Raw genomic sequence first — 23,338 nt, forward strand, 5'->3', positions numbered from 1 at the left:
TGCTGCCGCCGGGTGCGGTGAGAGCCGCGGCGGGGCCGGGCAGCGGGCGGGGGACCCGAAAAGTTGGCGGCGACTGTGGCGGGGCGGGTGCTACCGCGGGCGCGGTGTCTGCGCGGAGGCGGAGCGAGGCCGGGCGCGGCGGGACAGCGCGCCGAGGGGCGTGCGAGAATAAATACATTAAAGGACAGGGAGGGAGGGAGGGGGAGGAAAAAAATAAAAAAATAAAAAAAAAATAAGGCGGGCGGGAAGGGGTGGGCTCTGCGGGGCGCACCGCCCCCGCGCTGGCTCGGCACCGAGCGGAGCGCCGGGATGGGGCGCCCGGCGGGGGACAGCGGGCGGAGCAGGCGGCCCCGCCGGCGGGCGGCGGCCGTGGGCAGCGGCAGGTACGCGGGGCCGCGGAGGGTGCGCGGAGGCGCTGCCGAGCGGGGCGGGCGGCCGCTGTGGGAGCCGGCGCTGGCCGGAGAGGGGAGAACCGAAGCGGAGCTGTTGGGTTTATCGCCAGCGAGATCGCCCCGGGGCGCTCGGGGTGAGTTGGGGCTGGCGCTGGGTCGGGGGCTGAACCGGCCCGACCCGGAGGGCTCGGCGCTGCTGGCGAGGGAGCCCAGCGAGGCGTGATTTACGGGCTCCCCGGCAGCAGCCGGGCGCTGGGAGGCAGAGGGAGCTGTGCTTCCAGCTCCCCATCAATTATGGATGGAAACAAATACTGGAGTCGGTTCTGAATGATCCCTGTGCAGAGGCAGGGATAGCTCCGCTCCGTGTTCCTCGCCTCCCGGTGAAAACAATGATCTGCTCAGGTGGAAAGCGCAGAAACTTTTTTTCTGGTTTTTTTCTTTTTTTTGGTGGTTGGGGATGAGGGGACGCGTCTCAGCACTGCAGGAACTGATACAGCAGTTTTTAGGGAGTAATTAGAAAAGGTTTTATGCCTTCTTTATTATTTATAAGCTCTGGATGGAAATGAAAGGCCACGCAGATATTTCTAGGTGGATATTAATGCCTGTGTTTTAAAGGGGTGTGGGGCTGTTGTGTTGCGTTTTTTATGATTGCCATTGTGTTTAATCTTCTGAGTTGAAAAATGCTTTTAAGTATTCTTTATGCTGGTGTGTTGAAAACAGTGCAGTTCCGGTGGATATCCCTCCTTAGCTAGTCTTGTATGTGTGGTTTTCTGCCAGTCTTTGAGTCGTTTCTTTCTTCTGTTCCAGATGATGTCTGTATCACAGGCGTTAGCCTGTGAGTAATTTAAGCGAAATTCGGCCCTCGGTGTGTAAAGTAATTTGTGTTTATATGTGTATGTGGCTTAGAATACATTTGCTTTTGAGCATAGCAGCAGCGATGATGGTTCATAATGCTCACATATGTGGCTCTTGCTGTACAGATGGTATTGTAGCTTAGCCATGTACACACACACGCACACTCTTCACACATAATGTGCAGGAATTACAGCAAACTTCCTTCAAAATACTGTTCAGTGCTTTGCAAATGTGTGGCATTTCCCCCCCTGATTATTTCCTTTGAGGAAAAGCACACGTTTATTGGGATACTTCTGTGTTCTAAGTTATTAGTCTTTCCTTAATAATGTTTATTAATTCGTTTAAATGTTATTTGAAGGAACAGCTTCCTACTGTCTTAGAGGCTTTTAGTGCTGGTCTATTGCTCTCACATACAAATACTTTCACTGAGAATTTTCTGAGGTTCTGTCCTTTTCCCAAGTCCAACAGGAAGCTCATTGTAAAGCTTGCAATCACTTTTGTGGCAAAAGAGAATAGGCGTTTTTCCTGCTTTATTCACACTATAAAATTCTATGCACCTCTAAAGTCTGCTTTAGTTACTATTCAGTAAATTAAGCTGTATGTAATCGTGTTTAAAGTAGTAAGTGACAGGCATATTTTGTTATGTTGGCAGATGCTGTATAAACATTTACTCTGTCTTAGATAAATACAAATTGCCAGTCGAGTGCTCTGATTTCTGTTCTATATAATCACAAACTTGAACACTTTTCCTATTAACTATTATAAAGCTCAGTTGTTTGAAAAACAAGAAGAAAAAGTTTGTAGTAAGACTTTATTAGTGTTCTGAATTTTGTAGCTCAGATTTATTTTGAAAAGGTCAGCCAAAAAAGTGTAACGCTGAGGCTCTTGAACTGGTTTATTTAACTGGCCTCTTCCTTTCATCTGCACCTTTAGTTACAGTGAACCAGGTCCCTTCCTCCCTCATATCCTGCAGTCTGTCACTACCTGTCCTCATTTATGGTGGAGATGCAACAAAGATAACATCATTTTCTAAATGTTCTTTGTGTGATGCAGGAGTGTGTGCCAGGAATACAGTGATGGCCCTGTCAAGCTCTACAAACCAGCTGTATGGCTGCAGGTTTTTTCTTTTAGCCTCTCGTGCCCCTTGAGCTGGACCATCTGAATATTTCTACCTCTTTTTTATGGCTGATCTGAGATGACCATGAGTGCATGTACTTTAGCCCTTGGAGCCACTCTGACTTTGAGGTAGACTTAGGAGGAGCGCACATTTAGATAGAATGCCTAATTTTATATGCAATTAACTCTGACTAAATTGCTTTTTGATGTGATCGGGTCCTGTCATATGAGATATGTGAAGGTAAAGAAATATCATAGAAGTTGACTTGGAAGCATGTATTAGGCATTTGTAATAACATATCTTCTGGTTTTACTGCAGTTGGTCACATGCAGATTGCAACTCTTGATTTTTATGGGCTTTAAATTCTTTTAAAAACATTACACTTAACACAGGGTTCAGCAACTCTTGGAGCTGGACAGAACCTGTATGGAAATGTTGAAATCTTTTTGGTTGTGCTTCCTTCTGAAAAAAAATTTGAAATGTGAAGTCAAATGGAGATTCTATGTAAAAGCAGTCAGTTTACATCAAGTGCCATGCAAGTGATATGACAAACGCTGTTTTGGTTCTACTCTGTCAGACAAAGGAAACAGTTACATCAAAAGCTTTTGTGCTCACATAAGCTTATGTTTAGCTTACATATGCTGACATCTTTTCAAGGAATAGTCTATGTGTTTGCTTGCTGAACAGAGGAGGTGGTGGTCGATTGCATTCTTCTGTGTTAAACATACCTATAATTCCAGCTTGAAAAAATCAGATGCCTTTCCATTGGATAAAGTAATAAGTTGCTCCACGAGTAATTAAGAAAAGATGGAAGGGATATTACTTGCATTGGGTAGTACAAGTTATTTTCAGTCTTAGCAGCTCTGTATGTAATTAAAACAGTTCAAATGTTGCTTTCGTCAAAACTGCTGGTAGAACAGATGATCTCTTTCCTTATGCATCAGATAAGCTACTGCTGTTACCATTAAAAATCCATCCAGCCATTTTATTAAGTTGTTACTTGTTCTGTGAATAGCTGCCAGCCTAGAGTTCAAAAGAAAGTAGGTTCTGATTTGTTCCCATGTCACATGGAAGAGGTGTGCAGTGAAAATCGTATTACTGCCCTTCCGATGCTGTTTTCCGGAGCTTTGTGTGTTGTCTGCTGCAGCCCACTTTCCCTCCTTGTGGCTTGACAGTAATTACAGTGCAGCTAATATCAGAAGTTGATTCAGTTTATTCAAACAGGAAGACTGTTGAGTTGTCCCACTTCCAAAGTCAAATGTTTGCATTAACCACGGAGATCAAATCTGTAGTGCACATATATAACATATGAGCAGTGTTTATTCCCCTAACTTCTCCCTTCCATTCGGCTTTTGTTAACTAACCCAGATTAGCATTTTAACAACCCTGAAGTGAACTTCTGCCATTCTCCCTGCTTGGACTGTGTGTGTAGACCATCCATCATCCTGTCCTTGGCCACAACAGGCTACTGGCTCCGTAACCATTTGGAGCTACGCAGAAACCATCCGACTGTGAACAGCACAGCTGGCTACAGCAATTTTTTCTTCCACACCACTGGCAGCATTGTCTGGCTATGGTAACTAAAGTTAACATCCAGAACGTGAAGTTTCTTTAGTTTTGGCCCCCCTGCCCAGCCCTGCTGCAGCTCAGTGGGCACACCTGCATGCGGGCTACAGAATAGCTGTGAGGAGCGAGGAACCGCTGGATTCTTGCTTTTCAAGGCTCCAGTTTGGAGACAGCAACCTGTTGTTTGGAGTGGGATTACACTACCTCCACACTGGCTGGAGAGGGAGCTGAATCCCTCCAGTGTGCTTTGAAAGCTGCCAGCTAAAGAAACAGAACTTGCTGCTTTAACTTAACCATCCAAACTGCCAGAGAGCTCAGAAAGAAATGGAGAATTTCAGCTGTGTATTTCACACATTCTTGGAGAAGCCTTTTTAGTTCCACAACGGAAACCATGTGATTTCACAGGATCTGTGCCCAGACTCTAATACTTGCTACAGATGCTTTCCTTGGTTGTTGGTTTTTTGTGGGTTTTTTTGGTGGGTTTTTTTTTTTTTTTTTTCAGATCTAGGAGTGCAATAGGAAAGAAGACATTACAGGATTTATTGTTTTATTCTGACATGCTATGAATGTCAGGTAACCAGCAGGTGAGCGTACTCGTGACTCTCTGCTAATTTTCTAGTTAAGATTTTTTCATAATTTAAATAAATTGGCCTAGCGTGGCTGTTGTACATGAGCCACAGCCTTCTTGCTAGATGATAACTCTTGGTTTCAAGAGCAAAGGAGGTCAAGAGATGTTACCAGGCAGGGAGGGGCTGGTTGGAAGTGAAGGAGCAAAGAAGTGGTGGTAAAAGAAGAGGAGCAAGGAGCTCAAGCAAGCAAAATTTGTTCTGCCCTGAATGGTTACAAACCTTGTAAATGAAATCAGTCCCTGGACAGCTTTGATTCACATTCTCACAGAGCAGATTGGCCTTGGTCTGCCTGACCTTGATAATGTTACAGAGGTCGTATTTGCACACAGATACTCTTCTTGCACAAAAAGGTTTGTTGTTGCTGTTTTGTTTTGTTTTTTTAACCACTGCAGTGTTCCCTACTGTGGATGGTTTAAGAGAAGAGATGGCAGATGGATACGGTCAGGCAGCGGCCTCTAGAAGCAGGAGAGCCGTGTTAATAATCAGCAGCCCTGTTAGCTCCCAGGCTGCCTAAACATAGCTGAGCTGTGTGTGTCGGGGAAAGGGGCACACATGCTTGTAGACATCAGAGGCAAAGGAGAGCTTTGAAGAGAAATGGGATGAGACTGAGGAGTTAATTGGCAGATGCGTGCTGGGGGGCTCTTCAAGTGCATGAGGGACAGCTGAGAAGCAAACACAGAGGTGCTCATCTGGAAAGGTAATGAGTGAGCAGCAAGGATCAGCATCACAGACTGGCTGCCCACCAGAGGTGGGAGTGAAACCTCAGAAAAGATGAGGTGATCAGCTGGTCACTCAGCTCAGCTGTTCCTGCAGTAATGGGCTGCTTTTCTCCTGTGAACTGCACAGTTCATCTCTAATGCCAAATGGTCATGACAGCTGGGTTGCTGCCTTGCCAAGCAGCAGTGAGGTACCAGCTCACACCTCTGTTGGGTGAGACCTTCCTCAGAGCTTTCTTGTGGCACAAAACAAGGTATTTCCCTCAAGTGCTGTTGTTGCACTTCCCAGGCGTGTTCTTGGGCACTGGTGGTGGACAGGGACTGCAGCAGCTGTGGCTCCATCAGAAGGTGTTGCTACTATTTTTGTGCATGTCTGTCACGACAGATGCACTTTGGGGTCAAAAGCAACTTCTAGTTGTATCTCAAGCCCTTGTTTATATATCCCCCCACTTGAATACCCCTCTCCCATGTTATGTTGACACTTACAGGTCCTATCAGGCTGCATAACCACCCGTTTTGGGATGCTGCAGAGATGAAAAATGTGTATTTAAACCCTGAAAGCCTCGGGGTGTAGTTAATGCCACAGTATTAAAATTTTAGCTAATATTTGAATGTAGTCAAGCATTAAAGAGGGAGCTGTGGCTCTGTCTCTTAGTGTAATGGTAGCAAAACCCAGGAAAGGGCTGTAAGCAGTCTGCATGCTCCCTGAGTGATGCAGCACCCAGGTGTTAATTTGAGAGTGCTGCCTCCTGAGTCAGGGAGGCTCCGTGCCCTGTGGAAGCAACTTGAACCGACCAGCCTGCAAGGCAGGGGAGGGCTCTCTGCCTTTTCAGCAGCTGTCCAAGAGCCAGCATTGGCACCCCTTGGAAATACAGTTCTTTTGTGTATTGCTACCTGGAGACAGAGTGCTGAGGAGAAGGGTAAGGATAACAGAGGAAAAGTCATGGTGTGAAGGCTGTCAACAGTGTGTGAACAGTGTCCCCAGGTGTCTCATGAAAGGTGTAATAAGGGGGAAAAATAATCTTGCAGAGTTGAATGGTTTCTTTAAATTTTCAAACTTCTCCTCTCTGTGACAGTTTCTTTAACCCAGCACGTGTTTATCAAAGATTAACACTGAAAAGCCAGTAATTTGTTTTTGCTCAGTAAATCATATTTTCTTCAGAAAGTAAATGCTGTGTGGATACTTTTAGTATTATGTAGGTCTTTTTCCTGAATGATAACCTCAGACAAAAATAATCAAATCCCATGCTTTGGGGATTAATCTGATTCCCTGCAAGGGTATGGATAGAATTTTTTTTTTGTCTTGTGTACCACTGTACAGGTTTTACTGTGAGAGTGGATTATGGTTTTTCTTCCTTATAAAGCATCAGGTTTTCATCCTTGCCAAAGATATAACAAGCATCCCTCATGATTGAATGATGGTCCTACCTGGCAAACTGTGCCAGCACATACCTAAGTGTATTTGCTGCAGCTGTAGAAGTAAAATAAACCTGCAGACATGCATAGTGTGTGTGGGTCAGATATGATTATTTAGTCACATCCTTATACTGGCTCAATGCTGCTAGTGATAATGCTGAGATTTAGGGAAACATTGCTGTTGTATTGAGGTCTCAGGAGGCTGGTACAGAGGGGAGAATGGGGCAGGCTGTAATGTAAAGCTTTAAAGCCCTAAGTCTCATTCCCTGACTTGCCACAGATTTCCTTGCGACCTTGATTCCACCACTTGCAGTCCATATGTTACTGATTAGGTCTGATCTGTGACTTCTCTGTGGCTCACCAGTCAAAACGCCAAAGTAGTGTGATGCAAATACCTCCCTGCCTTACAGGGTAAATGTTACCATGAGTTGATGTAGCCCAGATAAAAGAGGGGAGGGAGAGCTGGTGCCCAGCACTGCTGTGTCCTGTTCCAAACCACTGCCGAGTGTGGGCTCTGCAGATTGCATTTGGCTTGTGGCAAGTAGGCAGTTCTGGGATGCAGAGAATTCCCCAAACTGATGAGATGCAGCACAGGGACATGCCCAAGACTTGGATTCAGAGCAGGATAGCCATGGCTGCACATTGCACCGGTCCTGCCTCCAGTCCCAAGCTGGCAGCAGTGTGGGTATAATTTACCTCACTGTATTTGTATCAGTTAAATAACTTCAGTAAACGGTAGGGTAGGGAATCAGCTGGATCAAATCATGCACTAATACAGCTGATTTTTAACTAAATAAAATAAAAATAAATTTCTCACCTCTACCCCTCTGTGTTTTTCATAAGCCAGGTGTTCCCAGAAGACCCTTAACACAGGCACCTCTCTTTACAACATACCCCTGGCATGCCAAGTGTCCCCAGGCTCTCACATTAGCACCAATGTTCCTCCCTCTCCCCTGTGAATATGTATATACATACATTTACAAATACACACTTGGAGACTACAAAAGCAGCAAATGTAATAATGTGATCCAACTGTTCAGTGCTAGGTTAGGAAGAAGTGTTTTTCTGCCATTATGTGAAAATTTAGCGTGACTGGAACAGAGTCTGCATTTGATTAGGCAATTTAAGAAATGTAAGAGACTTCATACTGTAGGGCAGCGCTGCAAAACAATTGCTCAGAACATGTTCTAAAATTGGTTTGCCTTCACCAGATTTCCATGTGTTTCTGCACGACATCTCAAATGAAAATATGAGCGATCACGTGGCAGCTGACTGCATTTTGTTATGATGGTAAATAAAAGCACCAGTTCAAACAATTATTCTAAATTCTGAGTAGCCTCCGAGATGAAAAAACATAAAGCTCTCCCTCTCTTTACTTTCCAGCCTGGGAAAGACATTTCCTAACACATCCTTTCACTGGCGTAGTTAATCTTTAATGCTTAACAAGATAATAGTAATCGTTAACTTTGAGCTCGGGCTTCCTCCAGGTTTTCATGGCTGCATTTTGCACATGTAATTGATTGTGCCCGGGAAAGTGGCAGAGCACATGCTTTGCATACACAAATAGGTAACTGGGTGGTCAGCTACAGGATTTGTCCGTGGAGAGAAAACAAGACTAGTTAAAAACACGTCGTTCTCCAGTCTCTCCAGGCAGTATTCCTGTGGGCAAGGCTTGCTGACTGCTCCAGCTCTGGGAATGGCAGACTGATAATGCCAGTGCAGTGCTTCCCATGCTCTGATGTGTCCCTTGCCAGCTGATAGACTTTCTGTGTCTCCCCTCGCATTTTCCAGCAGCCGATTACTTTCTCTGAAGTGAGAGCAGTGCCGTGCAGCAGTCCTTTTCCTCAGCAGCAGCTCCAGCCAGCAAGCCCCATTTTTCCAGCGAGGCACAGTGCTGAGATGCTGGAGGGGTGTTTATAGCAGAGGAAAGCCGTGGGTGGGAAGAAGTGATGCTTTCTGGAGCGAGGCTGACAGCAACATTGTCTGGGGCACAGCCTGTTGAACAGCAGATGTGCCCTCTCCACAGTGCAGATCCCTTTTTTCTCCAGCCGTCCTGCTTGTCGGGGCGTGTTCTTTCCCCTAACCTCCCTTTCATTTTAAAACATCCCATTTGCTTCCACCTCATGGGCTCCAGCCAGGTCTAAAATGGGCAGTGGTTATCTCTGGGATCAGGGCTGGAGCAGTGCTCCCCACTGCTGGGAGACACCAGGGCTCACAGACAGGAGACCCAGGGCTGCTGCCAGCAATCACGAGGGCCCTGGCGTCAGCTGGACTTGCATGGGTTATGCCTGAGACCTTCATTATGTCCTCACCTGCAAATACTGGTTTATACCTGTCCCTGAGATGCCTTATCAGATGATGCCTAATCATGCTGAAATGAGTGGCAGTTTTGCTATGTAAACCATGCACTGGAGGCTTGCAGGAGGGATCCTGGCTGCACTTAGGGCGCTCACCCACATTTGTAGCCAACCCGTCGAGAGAGAGGACAAGGTAATATTTTGCTCTAGATTTTAGGATTTTCTTTTGGGGTCCAGTGGAAGCTGCTTGTTGTTTCCAAAGCTACGTTCAAGCCTAGATGTACTACTGTAAGTAATTAGATCTTTGCCATCATGGTTTAAGAGTTCTCTTTAGTTTTTAGGATAAAATTATTTCAGACTCTAAACCCCTCTGACACAGCTGTGAGCTGGAGGCCCTCAGGAGCTCACCCTGAGGATCCCCAGCTGCTCCCCCAAGCAGGGTGGCTTCGCTTTCTTTGGGGCTGGGGTAGGAGCTTACGCTGCCAGTGGTGCCCCATGGCCAGGAATTTATGGAGGATCAGTGCTGAGAGTATAAACCAAACCCTGAACATCACTGTGTGCCATTCTCTGCACCAGTCCTTGGACACTTTCACAAATAAAATTAGTATTTCTTTTAGGCAGTCTCAGTTGGGCACTAGCAGTTTGAACTAATAAAATGCAGGCCTGCTAAAATGGTGAATCCAGAACACTGCTTAAGTTGAAGTACCTTGCACTTTGTCACAAATAGCTCAACTCTGGCAAACTTTCAAGACAAGCATATCCTGCAGGAGCTTTTTAAAACAGAGCAGATTCGGCCATAGATGTGACCTGAAATCAAAGGTTGGTTTCAGATGGAGAGTTTTTCTGTCAACCTGGTAAAGGAAGGCAGTTAACATTTACTCTCAGAAGTTAACTTAAAATAAACATATTTGAAGCAATCACTTAAAGTTTGCTCAGCATTTTATTTCCTTTCCTACTGAAACTGCCTTGTGTTCAAGTAAATTTTTGATCACAGGAGAATGTAGCCCTCAAAGTACATCTAATCAGCCACTAAACACTTGCATCATTAAAAATCACCCTATCCATTTTGCAGCTGTTCTGTCAGCTTGTTCTAGAGCAAGAGGGGTGCACTTTCTGTAATGTTAAAAGCCTGCAAACAACTGAAGTGTAACTAGCAATACCATCAGCCAATTAAGATGAAAGCTGTGATACTCAGTGGTAGGGTTTCATCACTTTAATATTAAACTACCTTTTTTACTTAGCCATAAATCAAGAGGTGTTAATTTAGAATCCTTAAAAGAAGTCAAATATTATCTTAAAGTAACAGACCTGTTATGTGCACTTTCTTGCTCAATTAATATCATGGCTCCAAATAGCCTAAGTTTTTTCTTCACATCTACAGATTTTTAAGCTGTTGTAGAAAAAATTACTATATGCTGCAAGTTGAAATTTGAGTGTACCTTTATAGGACATAAGCAGTTTTTCTTATCTTTTATTTGTGCAAAATCATGCTGTAAGATTCTAAAAGGAACTACAAGAATTAAGTGGTTTTCTGTTATTATAACCACAAACACTTTCCTGTGCTCTTTGATAATTAGCTGAAACAATCTGTCACCAAACCCCACAATGTGGGTTTATCACATCACAGACTCTCTCTGAGATTTGAACACACAGTAAGCCCCTGTGCCAAGGCAGTGCCTTCAGGAGCTCTACTGAAGTCAGCCTTCATTAGAAGGAACACGTTTGTACTGGAATGCCATTTGGGGAAAGAAAATTAAAAAGAAAATCACACTTGCATTGATGCTGGCTGTATAACCATTGTTTTGGAAGGACTTACCACACTGTAAGGCAATTGCATCATTAGAAATCCTATGTATAGATATGACCTAAAATGGGAATCTAATCTCCTGCTTCTCATATAATAGATACTGGTACAAATTTTTAAGGCAGATGTTGCATACTATGTGGAATACTTTATGGCTTGTAAGCAAATGACTTGTTATACCCATTTCCCCCAGCGTGACAGAAAAAAAATGGCCAAGACCAAAAAATACAAGGTACAAAGAACTGTTTTCTCCTTCTCTACATTTGAAGCCACCAGACCCTGCACTGTGCTGGTGTTATATTTTGGTGCAGACGCTACAGAAATTCTGCATTTTCATGGTTTTACTCCCAAAACACACTTCGGTCTGGTGGCCCCAGTGTGTGGCTCTGCTCTAGAGTTATTTTATTCCATTCATAGTGGAGATAAAGTGCTCTTCTGAGTGAATACACTGGTGCATCTGTGGTTGCCAATGTATACATCTGTACAGTACATCTGGGGCATCACTGAAGGCAGAACCTTGATGTATTTTCTTCTGAATGTTATATCTTCTGAAAAGATTTACCTGCTTGTCACACCAAAATGCATCAAGAACCTACCTGCCACCATTCCTCACTGGCAAGCTCTTCTCTCTGCAGCTGTTTTAAGTTGAGCTTCTCCCACCTGGTAGCAGTTACCATCATCATGCGTGAATCCTCAGCCCCCCTAAAGCAGAGTCACTGCCAGCTCCTTTTTAACTTCATGAAGCCCAGAACTTTGCATCCAAAAAAAGGGGGGGAGGGAGGCCTAAACACAAGTACATTCCCGTTCCAAGAGTTCACATAACTTTTATTTGGTTGCAAGTGAAATCTGTGACTTTCTCTAGCCTGGCCAAGAGATCTTTCTCATTTGAGTGGTCTTCTGGTTAAAGAGCTTAGAAGCCCTGGTTTGGCCACTGCTCAGTACCCTGAAACCACTGCCCAAGGATGCATGGTCACCTTCACCAGGGGATAGTCTCAAGTGCTGAGATAAATGGAAGTTGCTGAGTGTTGCTCAGAATCTGTTCTGTTCTCTGTCAGAAAGAGGAACAAAGTGTCAGCTGTAGCCCCCAAGAAACTTGTTGAGCATCTGTAAATAAGCAGCAAGAAAGTTTTGTTTTAACTTTTATCTTATTATTGGAGTGGTTCCACACTAAAAAAATTCAGGAGGTACCATCACAGAAATGCACTAGTTAGTGCCATCAGAATGCAGGAAGGAACTGTCACTTGGGATTGTGGGAAGCCACATCACGTCCCTTGACTGAACTCAGCATATTGCTAATCAATTCTGCGTGTCCTTCTCAGCAGTGTAGTCAGTGCGTACCTCCAGGCACACAGATCCTTCATCTCACCTAACAGGCTGATGGTGCCCTGTGTCTGATGGAGGAGGAAGATGATGTCATTTAAGCCTTTTCATGTTTGTGCCTCTTTTTCAGCTTTTATTATTGCAATCTTTTTCCTCCTTTGCCTTGCCAAACTCTCCACAAGTGAACTAACTTTTGGATATATCTTGTGTTCTGACCTATCTTGAACTTCAGCTGGATTTGCCATACCACATTCCTTCTGCACTTAGCATTTTGAAAAGGATTTATTGCATTAAGGAGATTTTAAATATTCTTTATTTATTTTGAGTGAATAGAAAATATTGCATCAGTCTGGTTTGAAGCTATTTTATGTGTTGCTTCTCTCCAGCTGGCTGAATGCCCTTTCCCTTCCTCCTCTTCTCTTACGTGGCAGTGCACGAGAAGATGATTGATGGAGTGTCACCAGTGTGTTGTCAAAGGCTGGAGTAGATTAATGGGCAAGAAACACCAGCCTGTTCCCCTTCATGTGTGATTGTTTGAAAGAGGGCTCATATTTTAACAGAAATGGTACCCTGCTTCTCTGGATTCCCTCAATCAGGAATTGAAGGATGGGATTCATATCCAAGATTGAAAGGTGTCAGCCACAACGAGTTGGTTTATTACTTGGAACAACTTGCCTGCCTTCAGCTTGACCAGCAGCACTCACTTGGAGGCCTTTTTACTGTCCTCTTACCCCTGTGGATTTATGCCACCAGTGAACACTTATGCTTCTGTTTCTATGTATTTGTGGATGCAGGTAGTTGTGGCACAGACCAAATGGCCAGAAGATCTCTGACCTGTAACTATATTTTCCATCCAGGCCAATTTGCCTGTGCTGCAGGGAGTGACCTTGTATGACCCAGAGCAGCTCAGATCCTTTGGAAAGGTTTTTGGTGGTTGGGCTTAGTCACAGATACAGCCTTGAGCTTTGCCTGAATTCTGAGCTTCAAAACAGGGACAGCAGTATGGTGATTTCCAAACATTGTGCTTGCCATGAATTGTTCCTTAGCAGGAATGCTAGGAATGAAATTTATAAGTAGAAATTAATCAAAGACTGGTCAGAATTCTGGCTGGGGATAAATAATCAGGCCCAGAATATGATTGTTTTCAGCATTTTCTTGAAGGTAGACGCCAGCATTTCATAATCAGCTGTTCTTGTCCAAACAGATACTTCAGCATTGTTGTTTGTGACCTCTCCATTAAAAGATTTGAATGTGGTAAGAATTACGTCTTCCACACCAGCCTATCTGTGTCTACCAGAAGCATACACCTGACAGTCATAAACCCCTGTTCCAAGGGCTAGATGGAGCCCATTTTTCTGATTATCCAGGGAACAGCTGTTCTTCCAAGTTTATTCTCTTTTCATTGGGTCTAATCTCAGGCCTGTGCCCAGCCAGCTAAAAGGTGCATTTAAATGCCTCATAAAGAAGGTGCATTTTCTTCTCACATGTAGCTAAAAATCAGAGCTACTGCTCATTTGTTTGTAATATTTTAACAAGCAAAATAATGAAGAAATCTGTACTTAGTGGCTGGTAAGAAGTGATTACCTGAGGTTTGCTGATCCAGACCAGCTGTCTGTCTCCTTTTCTCTCTTGTCAGGACAAAGGTCTGTGCTTTATGCAGCTGGAGACATTTTCTTTGGTAGAGACTTTTGACAGGTGGTGTTTAGTTAAAAGAGATTGCTGAACTAAGTGATCCCCACCTTCTGTGTTCTCAGGGTTCAGCTCTGGAGCATATCCAGAGGTGTAGGGGGGTTTTGAGGAAGATGTAAACACGAGTTTCTTTTTGCTCTGGCTGCCATCTCCAGAGAGGTACATCCTGAGTTTTACATTTGCAGAACTTTGCCTTAAGGAGTATAATATACCCCCTGAAATCTGAATGGAAATGAGAGAACAGATACTGGCATTTTGGTGATTTCCTTTCTGGTTTTGTGACAGTTTGGTTTTAGGTCACAATTGTTGTGCCCAATACACAGCAAGTTGCCCTTTTTTTCTCTGCAGCCATTTCCTTGAGTCCAGGAGACAGTATCTGCCTTCATAAGGAAGGTTATGTTTTGGTTTCGTATTTGTTGACCCAGTGAGTTCTCCCTTGACAGGTTACTGGAAGGAAAGACAAGAAAAAGAAACTTCCCAGTACATGCCCATGCTTGACACTGGCAGAACTTGTGCAGTTCACAAGCTGTGAGTGTTCCACAGCAAGGCCAGAGCCTCCTTTGAGTCACGGTGTGTGGGCCATGAACAGCCTCATCTTCCATGCTAACTAAACCTACATGGCTGGGAGAGCTTCTTTGGCAATTTGTATTCATTTGTTCTCCAAGAAAACGAGGCTTCAGGGAGGGCTTTTACTAAGCACTTTACAGATGTTACCGTGCACTGAGTCAGCCTACAGTTCAGGTGTCTCCCCTTTCTCTGCTTTCCCGAGGACAGCAGTGGGGTGGATATTTGGTGCCAGCTTTTCCTGAAAAAAACACCTGAAAAAAACACCAAAAAAAACAGCACAAAAAAAAAAAAAAAAAAAAAAAAAAAAAAAAAAAAAAAAGCTTGTGTAAGCATTAAAGATTTGTTATTGTGTCTGGGAGCCATGGTGCTGTAGGACTTTGCTCTAATGGTGCTTTCATAAGAAAGAACTAATTTGACTAACTTTATTAATTCCAGTTTGTTTTAAGTTTGCTCATTAGTAATTTAACGCAAGATGCTCCCGCTGAAGAGGCCATGTCAGGACAAGGCAGAGCAGAGGGAAAGTGCCAGGAATCATTAGTGTTTATTAACCACTGCACTCATCAATCTTGACTAAGAGCACAGCCCATTCGTTCTGGACTGGTGGACTGAGATACAGAAATATCATTAACAGTGGAAAATGCTTCTTTCCAGGACAGTCTGTAATGGGCAGGCATTCAGACAACACCCCACCACCAGCACCAATGTTTTCAGCCTTGATGTTGGGCTCCTCACAGCCCAGCCTGAACTGATGGAGTTCAGGAGCCTGGTGGAAGGAAGCAGCCCTGTCCCTAGCCAGCCATAGTATCAGTTAACAAGCAAAGCTTTTTCATCCCCAGTAAACATTACTGAAAGGTTAAATGTTGTTATGGAGGGATTTTTTAATTGCTTTTCAAATTATTAAATGATTAATATTTATGTGCTTTGCTGGACCAGGCCTGGCACTTTGTGCTGGCAGCGTGTACATCTCACAGCAATATTTGAAACATTAAAATGGAAAGGCTTCTTTTTTTCTGTTCAGACAAAGAGTTTAATAACCAATTCCAGCAACTGCATGGCACTGAGCTGGTGACTCAGAGCTCTGACCTGGGAATCGGGGCTGAATGAATGCCTCCAAAAGGCTGGAGGAGGGAATAGTACTACATTTGCCAGGTTTCTAATGAGAAATATGACCCCTGCCCAGACCACTTGTGGTCATTAAGGATTGCATTTCACTTTGAGATGCGTTTCTTGCATCCTACCCAAATTGCAACTTGAGTAGTTACATTCTGCTCGCTAAAATATCCCTGTGGTTTAATTGGAGAAGTTATGTTTCCCTTCCCCTCTTAGAAAGCTTTGTTGTATAATGTTGTGGTGCTGTCATAATCTGTGCTGTGTAATCTATGGAGCACAGGCACACACACAAAGAGAAAAAACCCAAAACCACAGCACACTTAAAAGTCTCTGAAGTTGCTTTCTACAGTAACAAGTAGAGTTGGGTTGAAAGTGGCATCTTGGGAAGCTAGTTCAGCATTGTGCCCTCACTGGAGTCCCTTGCCATCCTTGCAAAGCGTGTAACAAGCACTGTCACCCCTCAGAGGTGGCATTTTCACACTTAGTTGGCACATGTGTAAATCACTGCACAACGCTTTGTCTTGAAGCGAAGCACCAGGTATCTGGTCCTAGATGTAAGGCTTCATATTGTGATGGAAACATCACAGCCTGGAAACAAGCAATAATTTTAAAACACAGCATGGATGTTCAGACAGATTGTGTGTGTCGTGACTTTTGGTGGATAAGATTTGGGTATTTTATGGGGAAAGGGTTTTATTGGATGACATTCGGTGATAGAGGGGATAGAAAAAGATTGCAGTTTAATTAAAATTCTAATCCCAAGTTTGACAGTTTTTCTTGTTGGGTCAGCAGCCTGCATGTTCTGTTTGTGATTCCCAAGAATTAAATGGGCTGACAGTGATCAGCTTCTTCGGAAATGCCTGTAAATCCAGCTGAAAATTAGCAAACATCACGGAGCAGCTTTGAGCAGGGATATGTCACGAAGCAGTTTTCCATCAATGTACATATAGGAGCCTTCCATAAGCACCAATTTAGTCCACTGCTCAAATACAAATAAAAAAACCCAACCTTCTTCTGCAGTAAGGAGTCACGTTTACTGTCCTGTGCTGCAGAAATCTCACTGGTGTCTTCCTGTTTTCCAGGTAGTTAAAGAGTGTTGCCACAAAGGTAGTGCTCATCTTTCACCAGCCATGAGGCTTCCTCTGCTTTGTGCCTCCATGATGCTGATGAGTCTGTCCCAGTGCCAAGCTGTCAGCTTCCCTGAAGATGAGGACCCCATTAATGTTGTTGACTACCACTGTAAGTAATCTGCAAATGGTGCTAACCACTAGGGAAGAAGTTGTAATGTGGTCCTTTTTTTTTTTTTTTCTTTTTTTTCTTGGGAAGTTAAAAAAAAAGTCAGTTTTCCTCCAAATTGAAATGTGTTTACTGGCTTTGTATCTTTAATAGAACACTTAATCATTTTCTTAAAAAAGCAATCAGAACTACAGCAATAACTTCAGGAAAAAGAACATTTGCTGACATTAGCCATCTTTTTCTCATTTATATTCAAGACATTACTCAAGGAATTTAGTTTAAACCCTTCTACACCTAGTATATACAGCTAATCAATGCCATATATTGATTCTTTAGCTCTATAATCCTGAGTGATGGTGTAGCCCGTTTTTACTTGCAGATTCAAGGCAATATCCAGTATTTAGAGGACGCCCTTCAGGCAATGAATCTCAGCACAGACTGGACTTCCAACTGATGCTGAAAATTCGAGACACACTTTATATTGCTGGCAGGTAATTTTCCTTCACTCAGTTCATTAGATTAAAATTCTTTTCTCTTCTGCCTTTGCATTAATGTGTAAAATTCATTTATAAAAATCTGCAGAATATGATAAAAATTAGAACTGGGGAAAGACTTCCCAGAGAAATGCGCCGGATGTATGGCCAGTGCATGAAAATTGGATTTGAAGGCTGCAGTTACTGTAGTTATGCTAAAACCAGTGATCAAATACTCTTTCCTCTCTTTTATATTACTGCCCTTCTAAAAACCTCAGCTGATCCTTTTAAACTTGGACTGACACATCAGGGATGTAGGAAGTGAGGATAACACACTGGAATATTTAAAAGTCCAGATTAGTCTTCAGCAGAATGAAAAGACAGGGATGGAGAGCTGGGCACTGTAGGTGCCATCTAAGGACCATGTCAATAAGAATCAAAACCTCTCTGTTGCCCATGAGCCCTTCCCCAGTTTGTGAACCACAGATAATCCATAAGCAATTCATAGAAATTTCCGGTCTAAGAAAAACAATCTAAAAATAAATTTAGCTTAGCAAGAATCGTGCCAATGCTTTAATGAATATACTTGTGTCTTACTTTTTGCAAACAGGGACCAAGTTTACACTGTAAACTTAAATGAAGTTCCAAAATCAGAAGTTACTCCAAGCAAGGTGAGTAGTTACAGCTGCTGGCAAGGGACGGGTATTTTCTTTGGTTTTAATTTTTTTAAGATTTTTTTTTCTGGAAAGGACATAAAATCTTCTTGTCTGGTTCGTTTTAACATAAATTAAAATGGTTCTGTTTTGATTTAACAGAGATTAACATGGAGGTCAAGGCAGCAGGACAGAGAGAACTGTGCTATGAAAGGCAAACATAAAGTAAGTTTAGCACATACATCATAGCAAAACAACACTAATATTTATTATGTATGTGAAGTCTGTGATTAATACATCTTACTCTCTTTTCAGGACGAATGCCATAATTTCATTAAAGTCTTTGTTCCAAGAAATGATGAGATGGTGTTTGTCTGTGGGACAAATGCATTTAACCCTATGTGCAGATACTATCGGGTAAGAATATTGAAAGGTCATTAATCTGTTACTGGTTCTGCTGTAGCAGATACATTCAGTGTGATTGGAGAGTGCTTCAAGGTGAAATAAAAACAGACAGAAGGCAATGTGCTGAATTAAGTTTTTTTTGAAAAGACAATGTTATGCTTTTGTGCCAGTGTACAAAATAGAAATAGCACTATCACCCATTTATTTTTCTTCTCTAGCTGAATACCTTAGAGTATGATGGGGAGGAAATTAGTGGTTTGGCAAGATGCCCATTTGATGCCAGACAAACCAATGTCGCCCTCTTTGCTGGTAAGAACTTCTACTTGTAATGAGCCTAAATGATTAATGACACCAAAGGAGCCAGAGAGCTTTTAAAGCAAGCACAGGAAAGCTAAAGGTGTCATGGTGCCCCTGCTCTTAAATTTTTTAAAGGGCCTCCAAAGGATTAGAAGCTGACCTGTTAATAAATAGGTCACAGGAATTTGGGGAAGAGTGGCAGTAAAGAATTGGGGAAAAATACAGGCTAGTCAGAATTCTGTATATTATTAAAAAGGCCTCTTAATACCATGTTTTCAACTTCCATTTCAGATGGAAAATTGTATTCGGCAACAGTAGCAGACTTCCTGGCAAGTGATGCTGTTATTTATCGCAGCATGGGGGATGGATCTGCCCTAAGAACAATAAAATATGATTCCAAATGGATAAAAGGTAATTTGGAGGAGTATGTTCCCATACACACAGCAAATGTAATTGGGTGGCACAGAGGGTCAGGTAACTCCCAGCCATACATAGGCTACAATCCCAGTACATATGCAGCTTTCAGTACAGGATGGTTGCAATAAGGAAGCAGTTTAGTACAATTAAAGCAAATTTTTTTTGTTGAATGCATCAATGACTGAATCTGCAGTTACAAAATACTTTAGCTGAAATTCAATTCCTCAGAGGCCTTTCACAGCCCATTAGCCACCGTTAAAGACTTCAGGTTCCTTTAAGCTCCAGTGCTCCCATCTTTGGACATCCTAAAATATCTGGGAGACTGGAGCTCACGTTAGCTGGTACAGGCCTGTGGAGAAGCCACCGAGTCACCCAGCATTGTCAGTGTCGTGTGCTGATTGCATAGTCCTTCCAGGTAACCTTCTCCTTGCTCTTTCTTACAGAACCACACTTCCTCCATGCCATAGAATACGGGAACTACGTTTATTTCTTCTTCCGAGAAATTGCTGTAGAGCACAACACTTTAGGCAAGGTGGGTACCATCACAAGGGGCTGCCAGGTAGCTACAAATCTTAAGCAGTGTCAGTAAAAAGCACGGTCTGCAGCATGAAGCAGGGACTAGTACATGGTTTGCCACTTTTCCATCATTATAATTTACAGGGAGTAAAAAAAGGAGAAATAGAACAGTGAATTTTTCAACCAAAAAATTGTTTCTTGTCTCTGTGCCCTGCTGTCAGGCTAGCTCAATACAGGTACCTTTCAGTAGTGCTGTTGTCTTTACACCTGTGGCATGGAATGGAAAATCGTAAGAGTTTCTTATGCTTATTAAAGAAACAAGAGAAAACAACACAGAAGAAAACTTTCAAAGAAGTTTCTCTCATGTCCCTGGATATTGAATAATTCAGGCCTGCGAGTTCAGAGTATAATACTCATGCCTCACCATGGAAGGATATTCTATAATAAATTATTAAATCTTTTACACATGGTTAATTAAAGTCTTTAAATCTCACTAACAATATGGTTTTGAAGGGGGAAAATGGGTGGGAACAAACTGCAGAGTTGCATTTGCTTGGTGATACATTAAGATGCCTGTGCACTACAAGCTGAACATCTTTGCTTCCATCCTTTCTGTGCAGATAAATGGCAGCTTCCTGTTAACAGTGTTGTCTTTGATGTTTTATTACCAGCTTGGAAACAAGCACTGTTCTTGCATCTCTCAAGCCTTTCTCCTTTTTTTTTTTTGCCCTTCACAGGCTGTGTATTCCCGTGTGGCTCGGATATGCAAAAATGACATGGGGGGGTCCCAGAGAGTCCTGGAAAAACACTGGACATCGTTTCTGAAAGCTCGGCTCAACTGCTCAGTTCCTGGGGATTCATTCTTCTACTTTGATGTCCTGCAGTCTATTACAGACATTATAGAAATCAATGGAGTCCCCACAGTTGTCGGTGTATTCACCACACAGCTTAACAGGTGAGAGATGAGCAACCTTACATCAAAGATAGTTCTCTGGGTCTGTCTTATGCTGAAACTGGTGCCATTGTAGTCTGAGTTTTTGCAACAGTTTTTCTAATTTTGCAGCATCCCTGGTTCAGCAGTGTGTGCTTTCAGCATGGATGACATTGAGAAAGTCTTCAAAGGGAGATTTAAAGAACAAAAGACTCCTGACTCTGTTTGGACAGCTGTACCCGAAGACAAAGTACCAAAGCCAAGGTAAAAGGTTCTTACTCATGATGGCAAAATATTGTTTTTGTAGAGAGCTGTCTTAAATCAGCTGCACTCTTGAGTGTCCCGTTGGGTAAAAAAACCAAAGCAGAGCTTTACACTTCAGCCATAAGGATGCTCATTAGCAGGATGCCTTCTCTCATTAACTAAAATACCAAAAGGAAACAATGTTGTTCTCCTTTCAGACCCGGCTGCTGTGCAAAACACGGCCTAGCAGAGGCTTACAAAACCTCCATTGATTTCCCAGACGAAACACTCTCCTTCATCAAATCTCATCCTTTGATGGACTCAGCTGTTCCCTCAGTCATTGAGGAGCCCTGGTTTACCAAAACACGTGTCAGGTATGACACCCTTCCAAAATGACATGTGTGAAAAGGAAAACAAGGAAGCACACTCTTAATGATACACCTTTTGGTCTTGATAGATACAGATTGACAGCAATCGCTGTAGACCACGCTGCTGGACCCTACCAGAACTACACAGTCATATTTGTTGGCTCTGAAGCAGGGATAATACTTAAAATCTTGGCAAAGACACGGCCTTTTTCTTTGAATGACAGTGTATTACTGGAAGAGATTGAAGCATATAATCATGCAAAGTAAGTATTACCAGAACACCTAAGCTCTTCATCTAGTCTGTGCTAGCTTAAAAAAAATATATGGTTAATGAAAACCAACTCATTATCACCAACATCACCACTTGTGTGTCATTTCATGGTGTTCCTCATGTTGAATAAACTGAAAATACTTGGTCACTTGCCATTTTGCATGGCTTGAGTGAACAACCTAATTCCACTCCAGTGACGTCAGTGATACAGTCTGGTTCTTCTGCAAATAGATACACATCTTCCTGAATATGAAATGTCATAACTGTTTGCTGCTGTTAAAAAGAAATGATGTGAGCTTATCTTGAGGGTTTCTCAGGAGTGACCAATAATGTGTAAACTAAATCTAATAATTTTAAATTTGTTTATGCTGGCACAAAGAATTTGGGAGTGGAAGTGTTCCAGTTAGACTCTACAGGTATCCAGTACAGGACTCCTGTTCTGCTCTGTTAAGATATTTATGCCAACGGAGGGAACAAAGAAAATGGGTTTGGATTTTTTTCCTGCATAGTTCAGCAAAGTTGTTGCCTTGCTGTAAATAAAAGCCAGAGGCTGGTATTTGATAACCCATAGGTTTGTTTAGAAATCACTCAGCAAACACTACTAAGTTACCTTTATGTATTAAAAGAGTCTCTTTGTTATCTACACAGACACAGATAAATAGTCTCTGCAGTGTAAGCTCTGCACAAAATACTATGGTTAGTACAATAATGGCCTCCCATTATTTTTTTGCTGAACAGGTGTAATGCTGAGAGCGAGGAGGACAGAAGAGTCATTTCCCTTCAGCTCGACAGAGACCACCATGCTCTGTTTGTGGCATTCTCCAGCTGTGTCATCAGACTTCCTCTGAGTCGGTGCGAGCGTCACGGGTCATGTAAAAAGTATGTCACTGTTCCTCAACTCCTCCTTAAGGGAAGGGCACCAGCTTCTCTTGGGAAGGCAGTTAAAAAAACAAAAAACAAGCAAACAAGAAAAAACGGTGATTTTTTTGGGTTTTTTTTCTCTTGCAAGGGCATGTATTGCTTCACGGGACCCCTACTGTGGCTGGCTAGACCAGGAGACCTGTGGACGGGTGACCCCAGGCATGCTGTAAGTACTGCTCCCCACATCAGCCCAGCAGTGTGATCTGTACAGCACTTGAGCTCATATCCTGTGCCTGTTCCTTTGCACTCAATAAATAAATCTCCATTCTTTTAGGGATGATTGTTCAGTGTGCTGTATATGTAAGAGAACAGAATGTTTAAGTCTGACCCAGTTCTGCAGTCTCTGGGTGAAGGCTTGCTTTCAGTGGGAGTCTGATGTGTGGGGGAGGGCGAGCAGACCTGTAGGATTGTTGCTGCAAACCTGAGCAGCTCAGAGAGGACAGCACACAGCATCCCCTCCCAGGTGTGCTCATGGCCAGGGCACAGTCAGTTGCAAATATGAAAGCACAGAATTCAGTGGGAAAAGAGTAAGAAGATTTTTGCCTCCACACAGGAGCTTGGGTGATCTCTATACATACCAAAGGCCTTTTGCATAAATCAAGTCTGGAATATACAGTGCATCAGCAGCTGTATCTTAAAAAAGAGCCTTTTGTAGGAGCCCATTGCAAACTTTAACAAGTATAATTGGATGGTTGTATCTAAGGGCACCCAGTGTAGAAAACGCAATGAAGTCAATGAGAAAAGGGATTTTTTTTTAAAATGTATTTCCTCACATAAGCACATATGTAGAGTTTTAAAGTCTGTTTATAACTAACGTGCACATTTTGTAAAAAAATGTTTTGGATCATACACTAGTTCTCGTGTATGTTTCCATTTGCTGCCTTCCAGGAAAAAAACAAAACAAAAAAACCCACGACCAGTTGTTTCCCTACTAATACTGTTAATTGCAGGTTCTCTTTGTTTGTTTCATACAACCACAGCACTGGAGGATATGTGCAAGATGTGGAGTACGGCAACACTGCGCAGCTTGGGGACTGCCATGGTAAGGCACTGCCATTGCTGCTTGTTTGTACTGTCTCACCAGTAGTCTGTGGCCACACCTCACTATGGATGTTAAATTTATGATGAG

The 23,338-nt window shown here is 42.9% G+C and overlaps 1 protein-coding gene across 19 annotated transcripts in view; it reads left to right on the top strand.

Annotated features, from left to right (window-relative positions):
* The window catches only part of SEMA6D (semaphorin 6D), a 145,467-nt gene that overhangs the window by 113,804 nt on the left and 8,325 nt on the right, over positions 1-23,338 (top strand). For 5 of the 19 annotated variants that reach the window (XM_071755211.1, XM_071755219.1, XM_071755213.1 and 2 more), the window contains exons 1-16: positions 249-383; positions 16,561-16,717; positions 17,094-17,205; positions 17,798-17,858; positions 18,003-18,065; positions 18,156-18,257; positions 18,464-18,554; positions 18,834-18,953; positions 19,403-19,491; positions 20,213-20,430; positions 20,539-20,670; positions 20,868-21,023; positions 21,107-21,280; positions 22,027-22,167; positions 22,298-22,375; positions 23,190-23,251. In XM_071755211.1, the coding sequence (XP_071611312.1) occupies positions 16,609-16,717; positions 17,094-17,205; positions 17,798-17,858; positions 18,003-18,065; positions 18,156-18,257; positions 18,464-18,554; positions 18,834-18,953; positions 19,403-19,491; positions 20,213-20,430; positions 20,539-20,670; positions 20,868-21,023; positions 21,107-21,280; positions 22,027-22,167; positions 22,298-22,375; positions 23,190-23,251 (1,708 nt within the window). In that variant the 5' untranslated portion in view covers positions 249-383; positions 16,561-16,608. Of the gene's footprint in view, positions 1-248; positions 527-771; positions 795-16,560; positions 16,718-17,076; positions 17,206-17,797; positions 17,859-18,002; positions 18,066-18,155; positions 18,258-18,463; positions 18,555-18,833; positions 18,954-19,402; positions 19,492-20,212; positions 20,431-20,538; positions 20,671-20,867; positions 21,024-21,106; positions 21,281-22,026; positions 22,168-22,297; positions 22,376-23,159; positions 23,252-23,338 lie in introns of those variants that run through there. The other 14 variants (XM_071755207.1, XM_071755216.1, XM_071755212.1 and 11 more) reach the window with 9 other exon arrangements.

The sequence above is a fragment of the Heliangelus exortis genome, chromosome 11 (assembly GCF_036169615.1).
Source record: "Heliangelus exortis chromosome 11, bHelExo1.hap1, whole genome shotgun sequence".
Taxonomy (NCBI): Eukaryota; Metazoa; Chordata; class Aves; order Apodiformes; family Trochilidae; genus Heliangelus; species Heliangelus exortis.